The following is a 21,944-nucleotide window of genomic DNA, read 5'->3' as shown; positions in this document are numbered from 1 at the left end:
TCTTTGTCCCTGCAGCGTCCACACATCCGTCTGAGCCGACAGAGGCAGGAGAGACTGTTTATACCCTCCGTTTGAGCCCGACACCCCCCGAGCCTGCACAATTCCAGCTGGATTAACCCAAACAAAACCCGCCCAAAGAGGCCCGATCAGACTGGCATCCCAACTATGGCAGCGTTCTGTAAAGGGCCAGAGCCCACTCAGCAGATTTTACACATCCTGTAATTAAACCCCCAGACAAGAGTGAGCAGAAAAGGGAAACGCATGAGGGCGTTATTAAATAGATAGAACAGGCAGGAAAAAAAACCCAGAATTGGTTACAAAAGATTTAAAATGTAATTAGTGCTCAATGCCAAAAGTGAGTTTAAACATTATCAAACAACACTACCAAGTGGTTTCTTTTTGTAATCTTTATTTACAGAGGAATGTATGTCTGGCTTAACACATAAACCTGTATATTGACAAGTCCTGCAATTGAAAGCACATATTGACAACCATTATGATTTCAAGACATAATATATTGACTTTAACTTGTTAAAATCTTCAGTACACACAAACACACGCACACGCACACACACACACACACACACACACGCACACACACACACACACACACACACACAAACATGTATACTCTGTCAATTTCAGAGATTACAGATTTACTGGAATGATTTCACAAGCAAATATAAAGATACAATGTAAAAAACTCTTACTTCAAAAAAGTTCAAAGAAATTTCCAAAGAAATGCAAAACAAAAAAGAAAGAACCCACAAACAGGCATTGTCGACACTTAGGAGGATATTATTGTTTTCATATCTGCTTGCAACTGGACATATTTATTTTTTCCACTCCCAATGTCTCATTGGAAGATGACGAACATCTATTGCACATTTCTAAATACAGATACACACACACGTACAAAGTCACAAGCCCCGGCTCTGGTCTCATTTCATTGGGAGGGAGTCAAGGAAATGAGACAGAGAGGACAATTCTTACGTCTCAATAATTACCTACACCCAACACGTTACATTAATAACATGACATTTACAATATATAATATTAAAAGATTTGTCTTGAAGGAAGAACATTTTTCAGTGGGAATGCTTGTCTTTTTTTGTTGATTTTTTTGCAACGGGGGTATAATAGTGATAGTTTCAGCATTTGTCCTTTTTATTATTAGAAATATTATTGTGCTGCTGGTTGGTTGGTGGCTTCGACTGGTGCTTTTACGCTTCTGGCTCGTAGTCCTGGCTCCCCTGGGAAAAGAAGAAACGATTATTAAGAGACAAGGCAGATCAAATCCGTAGCACAGAGAAGCTCGAGGTTTAAATTCAACAGTAAGACTTTGATTAAGACTTAATCGCATCAAATATGACTTAAATCAATTTAAGGAGAATACATATGACAGAGGGCTCGTGGTAACACATGATTGTGGTCTGCTGAAGGTAATGATGTCACTCTATCATAGAAGCTCCTCTGCTGGTCTCTCTCTTCAGCCTGCAGAGGGCGGCAAAATCCTTCACAAGCTTCAAGGACGTGTCGCAAGCACATTTCCAGCATCCTTTTAACCCTGCACACGCCTCCGTCACACACATGATCATAAAGAAAAACCCAATACGGCCTACGGGAATATGAAATAGTCTCAGGACATCGAAGGTGTTCACAAAACCAGGAGTGATACTGGACGAGATGGATTTTTATTCACAAATAATCCCTAAGAGGGCTTGGTTCACTCTGTAGCACTCGGGCTCCATATTCACAGCACTGCAGGGGAGACCCTGACATTACCCACAATGCACAGAGGCAGAGAGTGTCATCACCACACCCATTCAGACAGAGCTCACATATCGCTGGTGTAGCAAAGGATGGGGGAGGGGAAGCGATGCGGAGGAGAGGAGCAGGAGATGGAGGAGGACATGGATGGCACAAGCTACTGCCTCTGAGAAATTCACTTTTAACTTGCATCTCAGGGAATATCTCGGTTTTATACCTTTAACTGATGGATGCAATTATACATTAAGGAAAAGAAAAGAAAATCCAACTAAATGTATTGAATAATTTGAACATCATTAGCAAAATTAAATCTTCTTCCAACTGCAGCTGATTCTGAATATTTTAATATTCTCTGAGAATATAATAGTTTTCTGGGTAAAAACGTAGCAGAACTTGAAATCATTATATAAACTAGTGAAATGATCTTTTCCACATTATAGACATTGGGTGCTATTTGTATTTACTCTTAGCTATTTAAAATCTGGTTTCAAAGCAATAGATTCTGCAGTTTGTCACGCCCCTAACAGCCACATTCCAAAAATAACCATCGGCGTCAGACTCCCATCCTTCCCCCACACATGCACGCACACACACACACACACACACACACACACAGACACACACACACACTCCCAACGCTCAATGTAGGTAGGTGCTGCTATATTCACTGTACTCGCTGTGTGGCAATTGGCTTGTTAAGCCCTCTGTTTTCATTTCCAGAAAAAAAAGAAGAATTACCTCAGCGTGAGTGAGCTGTAATGTTTGTGTGGGGGGGGGGCAAGTGTGGAGTGCTATTGAAATGCAATACAGCTAAAATGTGTAACCATGAAGAGCTGGTGAATACCGACGAGCCTCCATCTACTGTAATGTGACTGCAGTCGATGACTTTACAGTTCTTTTACAGGCTTTTCGCAAAAAAAACTACAAAAAGCAATTTACGATGAAATCTTACTTCAACACAGAGACATGAGATTCTTTATTGTAAGGCAGAGACATGTATGCGCTTTGTGTCGTGTAGGCCGATTACCTGCTGGGAATCATATGTCTCCCCTTCTGGCTCCAGCATTGCCTCTCCCTGGCCCTCCATGGCCTCCTGCCCGTACTCCTCAGGCTGCAGAGACACAAAGAGTAAGACGATGAGGATATAAATATTATATACATTTCTTGGTAGCATTGGAGAAACCAGCAAGAGTACGCTAGACTTTTTTTTTTTTAATTATCCAACCGAAAAACCCAGTCCAGTGTTGCCAACTCTTTTCTAATTATAGTAGCTAGCAGTACTATGTGTGTATCTAGCAAGAAAGTTGCAAAGTCCGCAAACACTGACACTGATCCTGACACTGAGCTAGTGCCAACCAATGTCAACCGATAACACGCTTATGCAGGAGCTAAAGATGTTTCAGTTAGCATCGACATTGTGAGCATGTTAGAATGCGAATGACATTTAGCTCAAACACACACTGCTGTACCCAAGTACTGTCTCATTGAGCTGCTAGCATGATGGGGACTCTTAGCCACGTTCGCTTGTTATTCCTTGTTCAGAGAATTGAAGTTCTAAGACTCTGATGTATTGGTAATAGAGAGGCAAACAAATTGGGGGCAAGAAAAGACAAAAACTGACGACGCCCATCTCTCAGTACTCAGGAGACTATTTTCCGCTGTGGACTGATACACATTTGGTGTTCTAGATTCAAAATACATTATAGTGGCCTGTGTTCATTATAATAAAGGAACATGTCACCGAATGCAACGATGTGGCTCAATGAGGTGATTTTAATCATTTTTGGACAACAATGGAGGCACAGAGGACTAGGAAATTGGATAAAAGGATATGTCTGTGTGTAGCTAATTCATTGTTAGTTTTCATTTACATGAAAAACATAGAATAGCACCAGTCTTATCTTTTTCTATTTGAAGTGACGCTGATATTGATTGATATCGTGACACTGTGAGACTCTCCTTCTTAGAGCTTTCTGATGCAGGCAGCGCTGCATCTTTAATGCACCTCCTACTCCGAGCCCTTAAAACAAAGCTAGTGGGTCGGCACACATTTATTTTTAAACCCGGCACTAATCAAGTCAATTAGGTCAGAGACGAACAGACCGTAATCCTATGTACTGTATCATGCCGGTGTTATTGCTGTAAGCCGACCGACATGATTAGCATGGCTTTAAATGCTGCACAATGGGAAACCACCATAAAGACACACCTAATCAGACGGATCATTGACTGAGAAAAAGGGTGTTCGTGGGATTACAACAGAAGAGAAAGCTAAGTTTTTGTGTCCGATTGGTCACATTTGAATTCAGTCTAGACTCCAGCACAAGAGAAGCCTCAATGTTAAGACAATTTAGCATACGGTGCTCTTAAAAAGAGTGTACGAATGGATCAGTAAGTGCAATTTTAAGTACAGAATATAGTCACAGAGAGGATGTACGGCCCAGCACAAGCTAGAGCTGAACAGCAGATCGGCACATGTGATAAGAGTGTCAACAGTTTAACAATCTGTTGTCAGGGTGTTGGAATGAGTAGTTTTAGAACTCAGATAGTGCCTCTGAGAAGCCTATTAGAGCAGGCTGTCAGATTTACTAGATTAGTGAGTCAGTGGAAAGAGTCCAACTCTGAGGGATGAAGGCTTCGGACAGCGAAAGACGAAATGTCACCGTGCTTACAGCGCACGACCAGGTTGTTTAACAAGCGAAAAAACAATCAATAGAATGTGTATCACTCAAATTTTTCAAGCATGGCTATAAGTAGATTTTTACAAGTCAAATCTGTTCCACCTCAGTGATAAAACTCTGTATAATCGTTTGAATTGAAGCTATATTTTATAGACTGAAGGCAGCTCCGTGTGCAGAGCGGACTGTGTGGAACAACAACTCATCCTCGGAAAAACCTCAAGCTTCCTCCAATAAAACAAGCGTAAAACAAAGCCTTAACGCTAATTGCATTTCTTACGATTTTAACTGCATAAAAGCAGTCATCAACCAGCAGGTCACCCTTGCAGCATAAATGTTGATGAAAGCAGAATCATGCTGTGGAGCCAGCGTTAAGCATTGAGAAACATGTTTTTAACTGAAGTAAAAAAAAAACGTGATCGTGTTTCCTTTGGTGGCAGCAAACGTCTGCGCTGACAGCAGAGGAATAAAACAGATGCAGACCAGTAAGTCCGTGTTGAAGTGACACGCAAATTCATCAGCCCGTGTTTATCCCTGCTCTAAAATCTGGCTCTGCTACAACCACAATCCCATCCAGACTTTAATGAACATAACTTACGGCAAGTTGCCAACTGTAAGTGATTCTTGTATCTGGAACAAAGGTCAGTTGTGCACGTGTGCACATCCATAAGTAGGCTCAAACCAGAATAACAATTAGCTGCTTATATGCATGCTATTAAAGGGGCAAGCTTTTTGATATCAATATATCTATAGCTATTGATGAAGCTATAACTAAATTAATTGAATAGTCGATCAACAAAAATGTGAACAATTTGACAGTTTCATCAAACAAACTGCCAAACGTTCACTGGTTCCATCGACTTAAATGTGGGGATTTGCTGTTTTCCAGAGTTTTACACCATTGGAAATGTTATTTTTAAATCTATGAAAAAAAGAAACAGCTATAGATTCTGGTTGTACATAACCAAAACTAATAAAAGAAAGAAATGCAATACCGACCATAAATACATATACAATCCCCTCTGATGTCATTTTATGGCATACAATTATGGGCTACTGATTTCCTGTATGTGTGCGCGTGAACACTGCCAGACTTTGTCTAATAACAGGAACGGACTTAAGAAACTAGTGTGTTACACCTCACTGTGTGCGCTATCAGGGAGCTGATGGCGACCGTAACAGTGTACATACATTCATGTCAGCAGGGAATTCGTCCTTTCTCCCCAGGCCAGTGGCAGCGACAATGTTCCCGACGGCTCCAGTGGTCTTCTCAGCCACTGCAGAGACACACAAACATCATGGACACACACACACACAAACACACACACACACACAAATCAAAATTATCTCAACAGATTCAGCAGACAGATTAAAAGCATGCACATCGTGTCTGGCCTCTTTTGTTTCTAAATTGAATATTGTACATGATGACCACTTGACCCCTTCACCACACAGACCCTCCCCCATCACCACAGTGAATTTGCCATTTTCCCAGTTAGCAGTAAGTGGCTGGTCACAGTAATGAAACTGAGCTTTTAACTAACTGTGTCAATGATGAAGTTTGTGTTTCACAAGCAAAGAGAAAACTCACCTGAGCCCACGCCGTCTTTGGCCTTGTTACCTGAATTAACAAAAAAATGAATTTGTTAGAAATGTTACTTCAGGTACCATTTGACATTTTGCCTTTTAGGATTTTTTTTCTTTTGTGTTTGTAGAACTTTATACTCGTCCGAAACAAACCACTGAAGCACTACTGACATGCACTCAGAGCTTTAGGCTGCCTTGTAATTTGTTAAAATGCATCATTTTCTTTCACCACCTTGCTAGGCCATCTACCTGACAGCATGATTCATGACACACGGACGCTACAGAAGCCCATAAATAGCAGTATTACATTCAAAGACACAGCACTGCAGCGTCCTGTTCATCACTGCACACGTGATGAACTGTGAAATGTATCTAGCGTGATTCTCTTTGATCTGTCACTACCAACCAGAGGCACTATCTGAGCTTGTGCCGGCCTGTATATCCTCTAATTCTTCATACAACTGACGCAGTTTAAATGTAGTTGTTTCATTCACAGCTCCAGAGGTAATACAGAACAATCACGGCTGCAGAACTTGGGTTGCTTGGTACTTTTATTGTGAGGAGTTATTAAACTTTGTGGCTGACTTAAAGCCAAAACCACCGATCAATCCTCTGACCTTTGGCAAATCTCATCCATCTACCCTTACTCCATACAGCTATTTGGAGTATCACACAGTGCCCACTGGTCCCGATCACTCAAGCATTGTCATCCTCTCTACTGTGCAGCAGTCCCATGCCTTATTGGTCCCTGAGGGCCTTTAAAAGCCCACCGAGGAGAGATAAAATGATGCTAAAGTACAGAACCGGCACTACAAAAGGAGAGTCTCAAAGCAAAACATACATCTAAGATGTGCCTCCATTTCAGCAGTTGCTCTAGTTAAGTGCAGCTACCACACTGCATATTCAGGAATAAAATACATGATTTGATAATCATGTTTGTGTTGAAAATGAACTACAAATGAAAATAATAAGTACAAATACATTTAAGTCACCTTGATGGTTATAAAATCCCAGATTAAGTCTATAGTTCTTGGGTGTGAAATATATTTTTGTCACCTAAATATTGATAGTATACATTAACATCAAATAAATAGTAATAGATTACTGAAAGTGTTGTTATTTTGTAATGCATTTTCAGGCTGTAGCTACGGTTTAGCAAACGTTAGTAAGAGATATATCGAGACTGTGGTGGTAGGGTGCATGCTGTTAATGCTCTATGAATAAGGCTGTTAGCTGTGACATTAAATGGTATCTAGTACAGCAGGGTTTTTCCTCTTTTCCGCCTCTCCTTGCCTTACTCAGGCTGTCTGCTCAGCTCAGCTGGGTGGGCGGTCTGCAGCAGCTGTCAAAGGGTGGGCCCTGGGCCTATCAGATCACTCTCACCCCTCCTCCAAGAGGGGCCTTCAAGCGAATCATACGCAGCTTTCTAGGGCACTGCTATGCTCAACAAGCGGCATGCAGGAGCACAGAGATGCCACATGACATGGACATGCTCCTTTCTCTTTCTGTGTACCACAGGCAAAAAGCCAGGAAAAAGGAGCATGCACGTGTTTTGATGTTCTGGTGATGAGTGACAGGGACACGGTTCTAAATATGAACGGGTTCCATCTAAATGCAGACACGTTGGACAACTTGTCTTGGAATACCCAACGTCACTGAATCAACGGTACGGACTGGTGACTGTAGAGCTACCAGCAGGAGTGTCACTGGAAATGTGGGCCCTCTAAGAACAACTGAGAAAATAAATATCTGTAATGGCTGGCAGGTTCCAGGGCCCGTGACCAACCCTGAGTCCCGTGAGTCATTTACCCCTAACAGACCAACTGTAAGCTAACAAGCCTATAGCCGGCCAATATGGAAGAAGTGATTGATCACAAATGACAAGGGGGGTTTGTCAGTATAGACATACAGCTTGTGAAATATATGAAATCACATTAAATACAATGAAACAACTGATGATCATCACAATTAATTCTGTGGTAAATGACTTGAATTTTGAAAGAAGAAATGCCAAACATGATCTACTGCCAGCCTCTTAATCATGGGAATGTTCTGCTTTTCTTTATCTTGTGTAACTGTAAACGGTAAGTCTTTCGACTTTGGACAAAATAAGCAGTCTCAGGAAATTGTGATGAGCACTTTTCACTATTTTTTGACATTTTATAGACAAAATGATTGATCAAATAATGAATGAAATAATATTCAGATTAATTGCTAATGAAAATTATAGTTAGATGCAGCCCTAGACATATTAAAACCAAAGTATACAACTCAAACTAGGTTCTCTAAAATATGGTTGCTATCATTTCCTTAACATTTTAATTCATTGAGCTTGGTATTAATTATTTACACAATAGAACTGGTTCGCACTGGCTATCGTGATGATTTCATAATGACTTGACGCCATTAAAGAATAACCCTAAATGATTAACCAGCAACACAGATAATTAAATTATGCATAGCACTGCCTTTACAAGTGAAGCGTAAAGCTGGAATATGACAACTGGGAAAGGTGCTGTTTTTCAATGTTTCATTATGAACACAAGATGATCAAAGATATTAGAAAATAATTTGTCAGTTTCTAATGTTCCTTTGACCGGCTGCTTGCTAACCTTTTTTCAGGTGTCCATCCACCTTCATGTCACATGTGTTCATTTGAATAATGATCTAAAGCAAGTGAAATGGATTGGGCCAATAATCTAAAAGGCACACATTTGGAAATTACACTTTGAACTCACGCAACAGAGGCACTGATTTGTGCAAATAGCTGTAATGGTGCCCATTAAAAATTAAACTGCACAGAAGCAGAGGCCTTTAGTCTGTTTGTTTCCAGGAGGTGACCGCTGGCTGAGACTGTTTTACAATCTGCTGCCGTCCAATGCACCGACATGTGGCAAGAGCTGCTCCCACCATCCTGCTGCCCCACCCCCACCCCTGTTCCCATCTTCTGCCTGAAGGCCAGTCAAGTCAGGCGAAAGGGCACAAGGACATTCAGAGCCTCGTATTACATCGCACACGTCAAAATAACTCCTTTTCCCAGTGCATCCTTTTGAAAACAACTCGTTAATACTGGATAGTTTAATAATACATTGGGTAAAATGATGTTTTAATATACTGCATCAGCCTGCATAAATAAAACCAAGATATTGATCAACTGTCAGACGGATTTATTTATTAAATTACTGCTGTCATAATAAGATACTCATTCAGTTACTTATCATGCCGTACACTTTTAACATAGCAGTTATTTTAACTTACACCCCACATTGAGTCCAACAAAACATGCACGAGGGTGTAATATTGCCATTTGACTGTATCATGATGGTGGTGAACAAAGAGGTTAAAGACCAAACAATACCTACAGCCAGCTGGTTGCTTACATGTCTGAGGAAAGCAGGATTATGCCATTTATTGTACCAGTGAAAGACGTTATTGTACAATTCAACCATTTGTTTCAGGACATAATGGGGATGCTGCAGGGGCTGATTCATAAAATATTCTTTCTGCTGATTCGTCGCTGCTCATGCATACTGTATTGGAGGAACATTAGCAGTCTCAACGTGCCAGTGGTTGCATGTTAAAATAACCTGGAAAACAGATGTGTGATCACCTTACCTACAAACATAACTCCTTCTTTAGTCTTTTCAGCTGCAACCGCAACTCCCTCCTTGGTCTTCTCCGCGGCCACAGCCATCCCCTCTTTGGCTTTAGACAAACCCTTCATAAACACATCCATCTTGGCCGAGTAACTGTGGAGAGATGGACCGCACCTGCTGTCAGTCACGGTGTACACATCTTATTTATATGCATGTGTGGCATTTAATAGCTCATGATGATAACCAGCTTTAACTATTTAATTTCTATCGATTTCTACAGAACCTCTATGAATGGGGAGTCCATTATACGTTACAGTAAAAGAAGGCAGCACCGCCTCCTGTGGTAGATCCTGACAGCTGCACTCCAGCCATCAGGTTGTAGTAAAAACCCTCTGTTCAGTGTTCACTCATGCATTCAACCCCCTTTGCACATCCTCGTCAAAGCACATGAAATATTCACAGGCAAACAGACCTCAATGAAATGGTTAATTGTGGAGGCGCTCATTAATTATTGCTCGCCTGTAACGCTACTCTCTGTGGCAGCGAGATGGCAGGGCTGCGGCTGAGAAAGAAAAAAAAAGGGAGCAGGCCGTTTAAAAAGGACTGTACGTCAAATTACACTGGAAGGAAATGTATTGCAAGAGCTACAACACGTTGCTGGGGGGGGGGGGGGGGGGGGGGGGGGGGGGGGGAGCACGATCTACGCCATCATAACCACACACATTACGATTTAATCGTGGATTTCATTAAGTGGATGCAATCTGAGCTTGTCCGATCACACACGCAGGGAAACATTTAAATAAAACAGACAAGGCTGCACACCAACAGCTCGAATGATGTTATTGCGTTTCACACCAATCCATGCGAGTCCCGCCCTGGGTGTTGCAGGTCAAAGCTTTAATTACCACATGCATATCATTTCACGATGTCGGACCATTTCCCACGTTTTGCGTCGGTGCCTGGCTCAACCTGTATCGTCACATTACATTTCGCGACACAAATTGATAAAATAATATGCTACGAAAAGCAGGATAGTGAACATATAAACGAATGTTGGTCAGGAGACTAGTTGTTTTAAAGGCACGGTGCAAACCAGTGTCTTCCGATGACGACGCTCACATGCACGGTCCTCAAATGGTGGTGACCTCTATACGCGTGAAAACTGTGACAATAATGTAGGCATGCATGAAAGAAAAAAAGAGTCGTTACCTATTTACAAATAGCCGTTGACTTGTCCCCTTATGATTCCGTCGCACAGTCGAGTTACACTATCGTGCCTGAATGGGAGATATTTTCAAATGATCACTAGGTGGGCCTTCCTCGGGCTGATCTCCACCAACAGGGACGGCCCCCTTCACAGTTCGGCTCAGACTATAACCTCCCCCCATCACCCCCCCCCCTCCTCTCTCCGCCATGGTTCCTTCCACTACTGATCACGCCGAGATGTCAACTTGTACAGCAAGGAAAGGGGCTTTTAACAGAGCCACACCACCTCATCGTGTCCCTTTTCTCCCTTTTTGGTTGCAGAATTGAGCCCCGGTGTCAAAGTCATATGGCTGTAAATTGACTCTATGAATAGTATGTAACTGTCATATAGTACAATAATATGTCCTCTGGGTGGAATTGTCACCCATCTGTTCACATTTGATTAGAGGAGATGATAATAAAACAATCTTTTTTATTTAGACTACTTGATCTACATTTAATGGTTTCTTGTGGACTCCTGGATTTATTGTAGCTACCGCCACCCCATATTGCACTAAAACTGGCACCATTTTTTTATTGCCTTTCATGAAGACACGCAACCCCCATCCTATATATAGTATAATGTCATATATATTTTTTGGATCATTATTTTTAACTGCCCCAATTAGCAGTCGTCTTTCAGAGTAACTATAGACTCTCGTGAGTTGGAAAACGTTTAAAAGCCATGCATTATCCCACTTCTGTGTAGTGTGCCATTACTGACATGCGTAACACACGAGTGTGAGCGGGAGGGTGATACCATTTTGAGTAAGAAATGGGGGAAGGGGGATGTCACATATATGTTTTCCTTATTGCTTAGCCTATACCATAGGGTATTGATATGTTATGCATTGAACTGTTCGTTGTTCAGTCTGTTATTCCGTTTGCTTTTCATAGAAATTAAAATGATTTCTAATCCTTGAACAATTCAACAATACCAGAAGGGTTATTTAATGTTTGTAGCCATATATTTTCCACGCCGAGTATTAGTCCTTAATTGAAATTCAACGCTATGCGGTCACAAGCTCGTGACTTTATCGTTAGGCTTGCTAAATGACGTCCGTATAGCGGGCGTATCTCAGCCAATCAGAGCAGAGGATGACCTCAGATCGAATCATGGTTGAATATCGAGCAGCCCATCAGGTTATGATGCTTTCTAGCAGACCAAGCTAGAACCAGAGAATACTAATAATCAATACATTGTGTTAATAATGCTGCTGCTGTATACTACGTTTCATGGAGCTGATTTGCAACCTCGAGCAAATATACCACCTAGTTTTTACTCCCTGTCTGACGTACATAGTGACGCGGTCCTCGTTGTAGTGGGCGAGTATTTACGAAATCCTCCTTCTTCCCCTAACTCCCCCTCCAGTTTGAGGAAACCCCAGATAACTAACTCTCCTTGAAATTGCCCTGTCCTGTCTCATCTGCTCTCTGCGTGCATGAGTAGGCAGGCTGTGGCCATTATGTGCCGTGTACTGTGAAGAGGTAACCTAGTAAAGTATGACCACCGTTCTGTCTTACAAAGGAAATGGCAGCTTCTCTGTACAACCCCAAACTATAGCACCCACCTCTCATGTATCAGTTTTGCTGTGAAGAGGAAATACACTTTGAAGATGTGTTTTCACATGACTTTGTGGGTTTGTAGAGCAACATAGAGTTTACAATCATCATGACCTTATTTATCATCCTAACGTCCATATATTATGTGTGACTTGTGATCTGAATCGTATCTGTGCTTTCAGCAGTAAGAAAGTAGAAAGCTCCATCTTACATTGAGTCCCAGTCGGGCACTGTCCAGGGTCCTGAACTGAAGTTTGTCTCTGTCCATGGTGCTGAATTGCTGAAGCCAAAAATCACACGTGCAATTCATTAAGGGTTAATAATGTATTCCATCAAACCACTTAAGAAGAAACTTAACATGCAGTTTAAGTTGTCTTCTAAAGCTGCTTTCCACGCAGAGGTACAGTGGATACATTCAATACCTTTGTTTCCTCACTGACTGTTTGAACCTGTTAGCTGCATCTGCCCTCTTGTGGGCGTTTGTGAGAATAGCATGACAAACATTTTTGCATTTCAGCAGATGTAAACAGGAGTGTGCATCTTCGCCTCCCTTTGAAAAAAAAAGCCACAATCAGCTCCTTGGTTTTACTGACGTACATTGTTCTCTGAGCGCCACTCTGCAAGATTGTTGATTTCCTCTCTATATGAAGTCTCATTGTTGTTTGTAATCCGGCCGATATAGTGTCATCTGCAAACTTCACAACGGAGTTCTTTTTATGTTCGGGGTTGCAGTCGTGGGTGTACAGCGTGAACAGGAAGGGGCTGAGCACACAGCCCAGGGTGGCTCCAGCGTTCAACACTAGAGCGGAGGAGGTTCCACTGACAGTCCAAATTGCAATAAACAGTTGCAGAGTGAGCTACACAAGCCCAGAGTGCTAAGTTTACCAATCAGTTTCATGGGGGAGATTGTGTTGAAGGCTGAGCTGAAATCAATAAACAACATTCTGTGGTGTGGGTGTTTTTATTTTCAAGATGAGTGAGGACTGAGCGGAGCGCAGTGGAGACAGCGTACTCTGTGAATCTGTCGGCTCTGTATGCAAACTGCAAACTGGTGAGGATCCAGGCTGGCTGCGATGTTGGTTTTTAAGTGCTGAAGAACCAGTTTCTCAAAGCACTTCATCAGAATTAGGGTGAGTGCCACAGGGCGCTAGTCATTTAGACTGGACACTGCAGGCTTTTTAGGTACAGGAACGATGGTGGCTATCTTGAAGCAGGTGGGAACACTCTCCTGCGACAGTGATAGGTTGAAAATATCAGTGATGACATCAGTTAGCTGGTTGGCACATGTTCTGAGCAGCTTTACTCATATTCACTCTCATTAGGGGTTTTTCTCACATCCGCTGTGGATACTGACAGTGGCCGATCCTCTGGAGACAGTCTGGCTCACTTGACAGCTGACTCTTTGTTGAGGAGACCATAGTGAGCATAAAAGGAGTTCAGCACATCTGGCAACTTGGTCTCACACATGATGGGGGCGGTCCTGCTTTTATAGCCTGTGAAACTATGGATTGCTTGCCACATATCTTTAGTGTTGTTGGTGTTGAGGTCTCTCACCAGCCTCCGCTTTGCCTCCTTAATGCCAGATTGCAGTCTTGATCGGGCGATGTTGTATGCTTCCTTGTCACCGGACCGCAAGGCAGCTTTTTTTGGCCATCTTGTATATCAGCTGTCTCTTTATCTGTCCGGACTTGAGCTGTTATTTTCTGATGGTTTTAGACGGTTTAATTAGCTTAAATATGGAGGCAGAAAGAGCAGGGAATTATCTTCTGATTTTCCAAAGAATATTCTTGTAAACATGGTAAATGGACTGTAAATGGACTGTACTTGTATAGTACTTTTCGAGTCTTCTGCCACTCAAAGAGCTTTAACACTACATGTCATCATTCATCATTCACACCTATTCATACACTGATGGCAGGGGCTACCATGCCACCTGCCTATCATGACTAACTAACCATCCATACAACATTTAACCACCGTGTGAATGTTGTGACCTTCTAACTCTCCTTGCAATTGCCCTGTCCTGTCTCATCTGGTCTCTGCCTGCATGAGTAGGCAGGCTGTGGCCGTTATGTGCCATGTACTGTGAAGAGGTAACCTGGTCTACAAAGGAAATGTCAGCTTCTCTGTACAACCCCAAACTATAGCATCCACCTCTCATGTATCAGTTTTGCTGTGAAGAGGAAATACACTTTGAAGATGTGTTTTCACATGACTTTGTGGGTTTGTAAAGCAACATAGAGTTTACAATCATCATGACCTTATTTATCATCCTAACGTCCATTAGATATTATGTGTGACTTGTGATCTGAATCGTATCTGTGCTTTGAGCAGTACGAACGTAGAAAGCTCCATCTTACATTGAGTCCCAGTCGGGCACTGTCCAGGGTCCTGAACTGAAGTTTGTCTCTGTCCATGGTGCTGAATTGCTGAAGCCAAAAATCACACGTGCAATTCATTAAGGGTTATTAATGTCTTCCATCAAAACACTTAAGAAGAAACTTAACATGCATTAAAGTTGTCTTCTAAAGCTGCTTTCCACGCAGAGGTACAGTGGATACATTCAATATCTTGGTTTCCTCACTGACTGTTTGAACCTGTTAGCTGCTTCTGCCCTCTTGTGGTCGTTTGTGAGAATAGCATGCCAAACATTTTTGCATCTCCACCATTCTTTTACTGAAATTGCATTTTAAATCAAATGCAAGAGCTGTTCATGAGATGACATCATTATGTTCATATAATAACAGAGACACCCTTTCATTGGTTGTTAGTACACTTGCAGTACCTCCATCTTAGCATCTTGTGTTCAAAATATTTAAAGCATCCTTACCAAATTCATCTCATTAGTTAGAACAACAACAACATTACTCGCCATTAAACCCAATTCCGGTAGAGCTCCTGGACAAAATCAGCAGGTGGATGTTTGCACATGCATTTTAATGTAAGCAAATACAATAAAATAGAATACATCTGTATTGTTTGGGTGGAAATGGGCCTTTTCCTCACCAAATACAAGAAATAACAACATAAAAAACAACTATTATAACTAGTTAGTGAAACAAACACATAGACCTGGTCATATTACACGTTTGTGTGAATGTCTGTGGCTTAAATCTTCTCTGTCACATTGCTAAGGTAAGAATATTGATGGCACATTGGATGAAGGACTCATTGAATACACGTGTAGTTGCCAGAGGGACTTTTTAGCACCTCCATTAGCACAAGAGCTCAAACTGGTTGAAGCAAGGAAGGGAACCATCTGCCTGGATACTCAACGCTTTCTTCCCTGTTCTTTCTGTACAAAGTTGAGTCAAGGGGTTTGGGGGGTTATACAACTATTTTGGTTGCCATTGACACAATCACATATCTTCATTCTTATGTCTAGTTACGTGTCCTAAAAAGATAAAGTTGCTGTGAGCATCCCTTGAAAATGTACTATAGAAGCTCACCTGGAAGTGCAGAACTGTACCGAGGTATTTAAAGTTTCCCAAAGTTTCAACATGTTGGCAAACAAGTGAAACTGGCTCTGTTTTCAGATCTTATTTAGTCCAGAAACTGTATTTTTTGTCTTGGCCGCATTGATTTTTATCTGGCTACTGCAACACCATATCTAATGTGTGCCTTGACGTGGGCCAGATAGGCAGCTTCAGCTAATAGGTCTGTTCCCTGTAGAAGGACACTGAGTTCATGTCATCAGCACGCTTAAACGATCTAAAATATTTCTGATTGATGACCAATCCACTCGTAAAAAGAGAGAGAATAGCGCAGGGGAAAGAACATAGCCTTGTCGGAAGCCTTAGCTCCCAGTGAGCACGTCTGACATGCTCCCCCTGACGCAGACCCTTCGTGGGCAGCAGGAAAGAAAGTCTCTCATGCAGAGAACGAACCACGTATTGACGTTGAGATCAATGAGCCTTTTCAGGAGAATATGTATTTTCATTTAGTTCAAAGTTGAGCTAAAATCCAAGAGTAGAACTCAAGCATATCCTTTAGTATCCAAAAGCTGTTCAGTAAATGCAAGCAGAGTCAGCACAGCTTCGACTCAGCCTCTTATAAACTGGAGTGGATCCAGTATAGTGGCCTTAGTGATGATCAAGTGTCTGGCCAGAACTCGTTTGTGTTTTTAATCTGTTAATCTGTAAATCTGTTTCAATGGTCAATAGCCATTTTAATATACCACTACCTTGTTGATCATTAGGCTGAAGGAATAACCTATGCTTATAAAACATTCCTTAAGCATGCCACCATTTTATTTGCCCCAGTTACTCTGCCTTGTTTTATTTTAATTTGTTAATCAATCAAGACAAGCTAGAATGTTTGTAAAGCTCAGAAGGTGGACAACGATCTACAGCAATGAATCACATAATGTCACCGACTGAATTATAAGTAAAGCAACGTTTCCCTTTTTCTATTTAGATTCTGATTTCACTAAAGTACTTTCCCAGTTACTTCATAGTGACTTATCGGATTGGTTTCCAGTTACAATAATTCTGTCGAGAAGGATTTCCAGGTTCAGGCTTTTCTCGCTGTGGTATGAGCTGTATGACCAGTATTAGTCCGGTAGATTTCACTTCTGTGGTCGAGGTAACTAATGATTGGGAGTAAGCATATTGAAATGGATACCAAAATCTAAGAACTGTGACTCAGCTCAGATACATGAAAAGACACACAACAAGACTCCATCATGTAACTTCATAGACACAAGGTAGGATTCTTGAGCGTTAACCCCAAAATACAATCCATGCTGTGAATGTTGGACAAAAAGATTTGATTGAAAGTTATGTCACGTTAAGCGTGCAAACATATGCTTCTAATGCAATCACGAGTTATAGTTTTGCGATGCAACATTTACATTATCACTCATTCACCATTCATTAAATCCCACATTCCTTTTCACTCAATAGCTTTTTTTGAATCAATAAACTGAGGTGTATGAATCATTTTGTCATTTTCAAGTCGCATTCAATTTGTTGTATGATCTCTTAATCAATAGTTATAGTTTGTAAATGAAATAATGAGTTTAATATAGTTCTGAAAGGACGTTCAAACTGACATACTTAAGCCTTTGTGGTTGCTTGATGGAAAGACTGCCGAGTTTGAACCCTTAAAACAATCATGTTCTTGTTTATCTTTTTTAGATACTGTTTATAAATAATTTGGCAAGACGCAATCATAAGCAATTAATAGTTATCTTAGTTTTAATGGCTAAAGTTTAAAAAAAGTTTGATTTATGGGACACTAATTCCAGTAAAGACGTCACAGTTGGACCTGGTCCTGATTGGACCCGGTCCTGATTGGACCCGGTCCTGATTGGACCTGGTCCTGATTGACTCTCCTCAGTGAAAAATTCCATCCAGTTAACAGCATTTTAATGAACAGCACCTTGCAAAGCCTCCTCTCAGCAGGTTAACCTTATGTGAATGAGAGGAGCCTGCTGTTTGCTATATACAGTAAGAGCCTTTGAGGACTTGGTTTTCCAATTAATTTAACAGATACCCCGTCACTGCACTACATTAACCTGCACACTTCAAAGACAACAACTTGTCCTGAGCACATATTAAATCAAAATCACGACAATGTAATAATGCTGCCTCTTAACTTCCATTTTCTTCATTTTTTATTTTTGAAGAACATACACTGAGCGGTCCACAGCAGATGACTGTGGCTGCTCATGTTGCTGTTAATGACAGCATATCTGAAGTAAACTGTGCAAGCTTTGCAGAACCAGCTGCAGGCCAAAAATAAAGGTGATTCACCATGCGTTGTATTCTGGGGAATAAAATAAAATGTTCCCTGTGTGCAGTTCCAAAATCGCTAGCGCAGTCAGATTTCTCAGCCTCCGTCGGCAGTGGTCCTTTCAGCCCCCAGTGAACCCGTCTTTATCTATCATGACGTCTTTACACCCCGAGCTCCAGCACAACGCTTCTCCTTTTACAGATCCACTGAGTGGAGTCGGCCAGTCACAGCGAGCATTATATAATTCCAATCAATCTGAGTTATAAAACCTTGACACAGGTCAGGCCGCGCCACAGCTGAAATTTACAGCTGTTTAGATTGCAAGTCATTTTCCCGCTGCATGTGCATACACACTGCATCTGCCTTCTGGAGCTGAGTGAGAATAAAAACCCTGCCTGCGAGGGACTTGAAATCTGAGTTTTACTCCCTCTTAAATGCTATCGTGAGTGATTGGGTACATTTACCGTATCAGAATGCATTAATATATTTTAGTCTGCCATAAACTGTATGAAAAAAGGAGGGAGGGGGGGTGCTTGTAGCAGGTCTTTTGAGCAGAAAACATAATTGAGACAACGATGAACAAACCAGTAAAGTAAGGTAGCCCTCGGCACCTCTAGGTGGCAGCAGAGACTGTTTGTCTGCACCTAAGGTGTGATTACTATTCACAGCACTAACCAGGGTACATATCAACCCAAGACATGCCTGCATCGATTCAGTTTAATGTGTGCACGGTTGCACATAATGAAATATTTACTTGTCTATGACACACCTCTGGAGGTTGAGTGTAGCTGGTATCAGACGTAGCAGGATGCTGCTGTCCTCACCTTGAGCCTAGCAAGCTCTCTGCGTCTCTGTGCATGTGTGTCACCAGCAGGTTTAGCATCCAAAATGGGAAATTAAGATCAACATTCATCTCACATTGAAGATGCACTTTTATTGCACATACTGTAGCCTAATCTCAGGGCGGATGTCGTAATGTGCCCCGTTTACGGCTATAGAGGATTTGTGCTCTAATTGTTTACAACAACCATCTGTATTTGTCATACAGTGTCGCTGTGACCTCTCCATTTCTCTTAAGAATACACCAACGCTTTTAATAATGCGAGTTAATTTATGTAACACTTGTTGTTAACACATTTGTTTAAGTGTTCCTTTACCCACTGTGTACATTATACACACAGTGGGCAAGTCTACAGTCTGCTGATTGAACTATCCTTTGGGTATAATAGCGGATGCACTAAAATTAAAGGCATTATGCAAATTGTACATACAAAGTGCCCAAAGCTATTCTCCATCTTCTTTATGCATACGGGCTTAATTCAATGAATCTGTGTGAGAGCACTTTCACCAACGATTGAACTCGATATACAGCACCTGAATGTAAGCCAAGCTATACAGATTAACATTGTGACGTACTGGAAGCAATATAACAATTGTGTCATAGCAGTTTGTTTAACTGTCTCAGGGCAGAGCGCATGAACGGAAGGATAACTTATGGATTTTGGGTGGCTGCATGTGTGTGTGTGTGTATGTCTGCAAATTTGCTCCTTACAGGAAAAGGTTGGACTTTTGTTGGCAGTTATATAAACCCATCCCAGCTGGCTGGTTGCCTGCACAATTGCCTGCTATTAATGTTGATGCATAATTGCATTACATAATGTGTTGTGCTGTCTTTTAGAGGAGTCAAACAGCTGTGGCTATTGGCTGTCTCTGCACAGAGTCAAGCACTCTCCTCTTGTACGCTGCCAGACAACTGCCTAATAGTAAATGGGAGCTGTCACAGGTCGTTGTCAATTTTAAGCCATATCAATGGGGCTTTTGTAACAGCTACAGCACTTCAATGTATTTTGTCAATGAATTGTAATATTTTAAGTCCAGGGAGATTTGATTCATTTGTATTCTTTTATCAGACTGCCGCTAATTTAAACACAGCAGTCGTACAATGTCATCAGTGACAGAAAGAGAAATGAATCTCTGTTGTAGAGAGAGAGAGAGAGAGAGAGAGAGAGAGAGAGAAAGAGAGAGAGAGAGCGAGAGAGAGAGAAAGAAGGAGAGTCGAGCATTTGACGTGACTGACTCTGCCTTTTGGCTCCCCAGCAGATGGTAGTGCAGCATCACAGAGGAGCATCTCACAGAGCCGGACGAAAATGGTGCAGGAGACGAGCTGTCTGAAAATGAACGCTGCAGATTCCGAGGTATGAACCATAATGGGATAATAGGGTAATATCTTACCTACACCATCATTGTGCAAGGCAGCACATTTAAAAAAAAAAGAAAAAACAGAATCACGAATGACAGCAGTATATCTTTCAACATCTCCCATATGGTGTACCCAGGGGGACGATTAAAAGTGGAGCACATTGATAGCCGGGGTGCAATGAATGCATGTGCGTATGGCTGCAGTTTTGAATCCAGTCACTTACGTAAATGAATCCAGGATTGAGTGCAATCATAATATTCAAACTGAAGATTAAATACTTGATACGGTAAGAGCACAGACAACCAGCTGGGTTAACAGAAAGCAAACAAGGAGCAGAGCAAATAGCAAGTGAGCTTACATTTATAGATATGTCAACCGTGTTTACAAGGGCCTTGTTTGTATCACAAATAGCATATTTTACAGGAGGATTTGTGGATATTGTGTCATCAGACTTTGCTTTGTTGTGTGGTATCACAGGAATTTTAATGTCATAAAGCACTCTCTACCTGTTCACAAAGCTTAAAACATTTTGCTCTTTCAGATGTGGCCCTTTGAAATTTGCCACGACGCAGTAAGTGCATGTTAAAAGCGAGATCAATCACCGGCTTTCCAATTGCCTCTGTCCTTAAACAGAAAGTCAAGTATTGTTGCTGTGCTGCATTGCATGCCATTTGGGAAATATCTTGGCTGTTTTTTAGCTCTATATTGGACGGGCACGGATAGATTCACACACTCAAAAGTGCTTAAAGAAAGGGTGGTGAGGGAAGTTTGTCACGCTGTAGCAAAAGCACCAAACAGGCTCAGAACAGCAAGTGGCCATATATAACAATGCAGCATTTTCTGTGCCCACCGAAAGGAAAGAAGAAGGCAGGGTGTCGTGCTCTGGTGATGCAATGACATTTATTAACAAGAACAGAGGAGCATTTAAGGTGAAACACATCGCACCATGCATGTCGTGACAAAACACATCAGTGCAGGAAACATCAGCCACAAGTTCTAAGCCAGAACTGAATCCTTTGAAGTCCTGCAAAATGGCTCTCATCAGATGAGAGCTCTTCAGACTGAGACATCCAGCTTATAAAAAATGCTGTGATTGGAAACCTGGTGAGCTAATGAGTTTGCACTTCTATCTTCTCGATTTGTACAGGCTTTTGTGCCAAGGCCTTTGAGGCTTTTCTGTGCCAAGTCTTGTAATAGTGTTCTCATTGTTCGCCTGAGAATCTGACACTTTTTCATGAAACTTAGGGGGGATCCATCTCCAAACTTTTTCACATGAGAAAGACAAGGAGGCCGGGAAAATCACTGTGAATTATGGATATTGCTGCAGTGAAATGAAGTTGAGAAATGGCATAAGAAAAAAAAAGAATCCTGTCATAAATGGCTCCAAAGGACGGATACTTTACAACTGCATCTGAGCTGCAATGCGGCGTAACAATAAGTACTTCTTGTTAAAGACTTATGAAACCATATTTCTCCGCCCCCCCCCCCCCTCTCCTTTTGTCAGCCTAAGAGGCTGAACTCCAGCATTCTTATAGGTAATAATCTTCTGTAACTATTAATTATTGGCTC

General features: G+C 41.6%; 1 protein-coding gene across 1 annotated transcript; it reads right to left on the bottom strand.

Annotated features, from left to right (window-relative positions):
- Positions 1 to 1,207: 1,207 nt before the first annotated feature.
- Positions 1,208 to 9,771, bottom strand: sncb (synuclein, beta; the record flags this gene model as incomplete). Its single annotated transcript, XM_079167794.1, has 5 exons — positions 1,208 to 1,253; positions 2,798 to 2,881; positions 5,640 to 5,725; positions 6,040 to 6,069; positions 9,651 to 9,771. The coding sequence occupies 5 exons, from the start codon at positions 9,769 to 9,771 to the stop codon at positions 1,224 to 1,226; spliced, it is 351 nt and encodes a 116-aa protein (XP_079023920.1). The 3' UTR covers positions 1,208 to 1,223.
- Positions 9,772 to 21,944: the final 12,173 nt, after the last annotated feature.

Source organism: Pholis gunnellus, assembly GCF_910591455.1.
Source record: "Pholis gunnellus genome assembly, chromosome: 10".
Taxonomy (NCBI): domain Eukaryota; kingdom Metazoa; phylum Chordata; class Actinopteri; order Perciformes; family Pholidae; genus Pholis; species Pholis gunnellus.
Note: the sequence above shows the minus strand (reverse complement) of the source record. Positions and strands in the feature narration are given on the sequence as shown.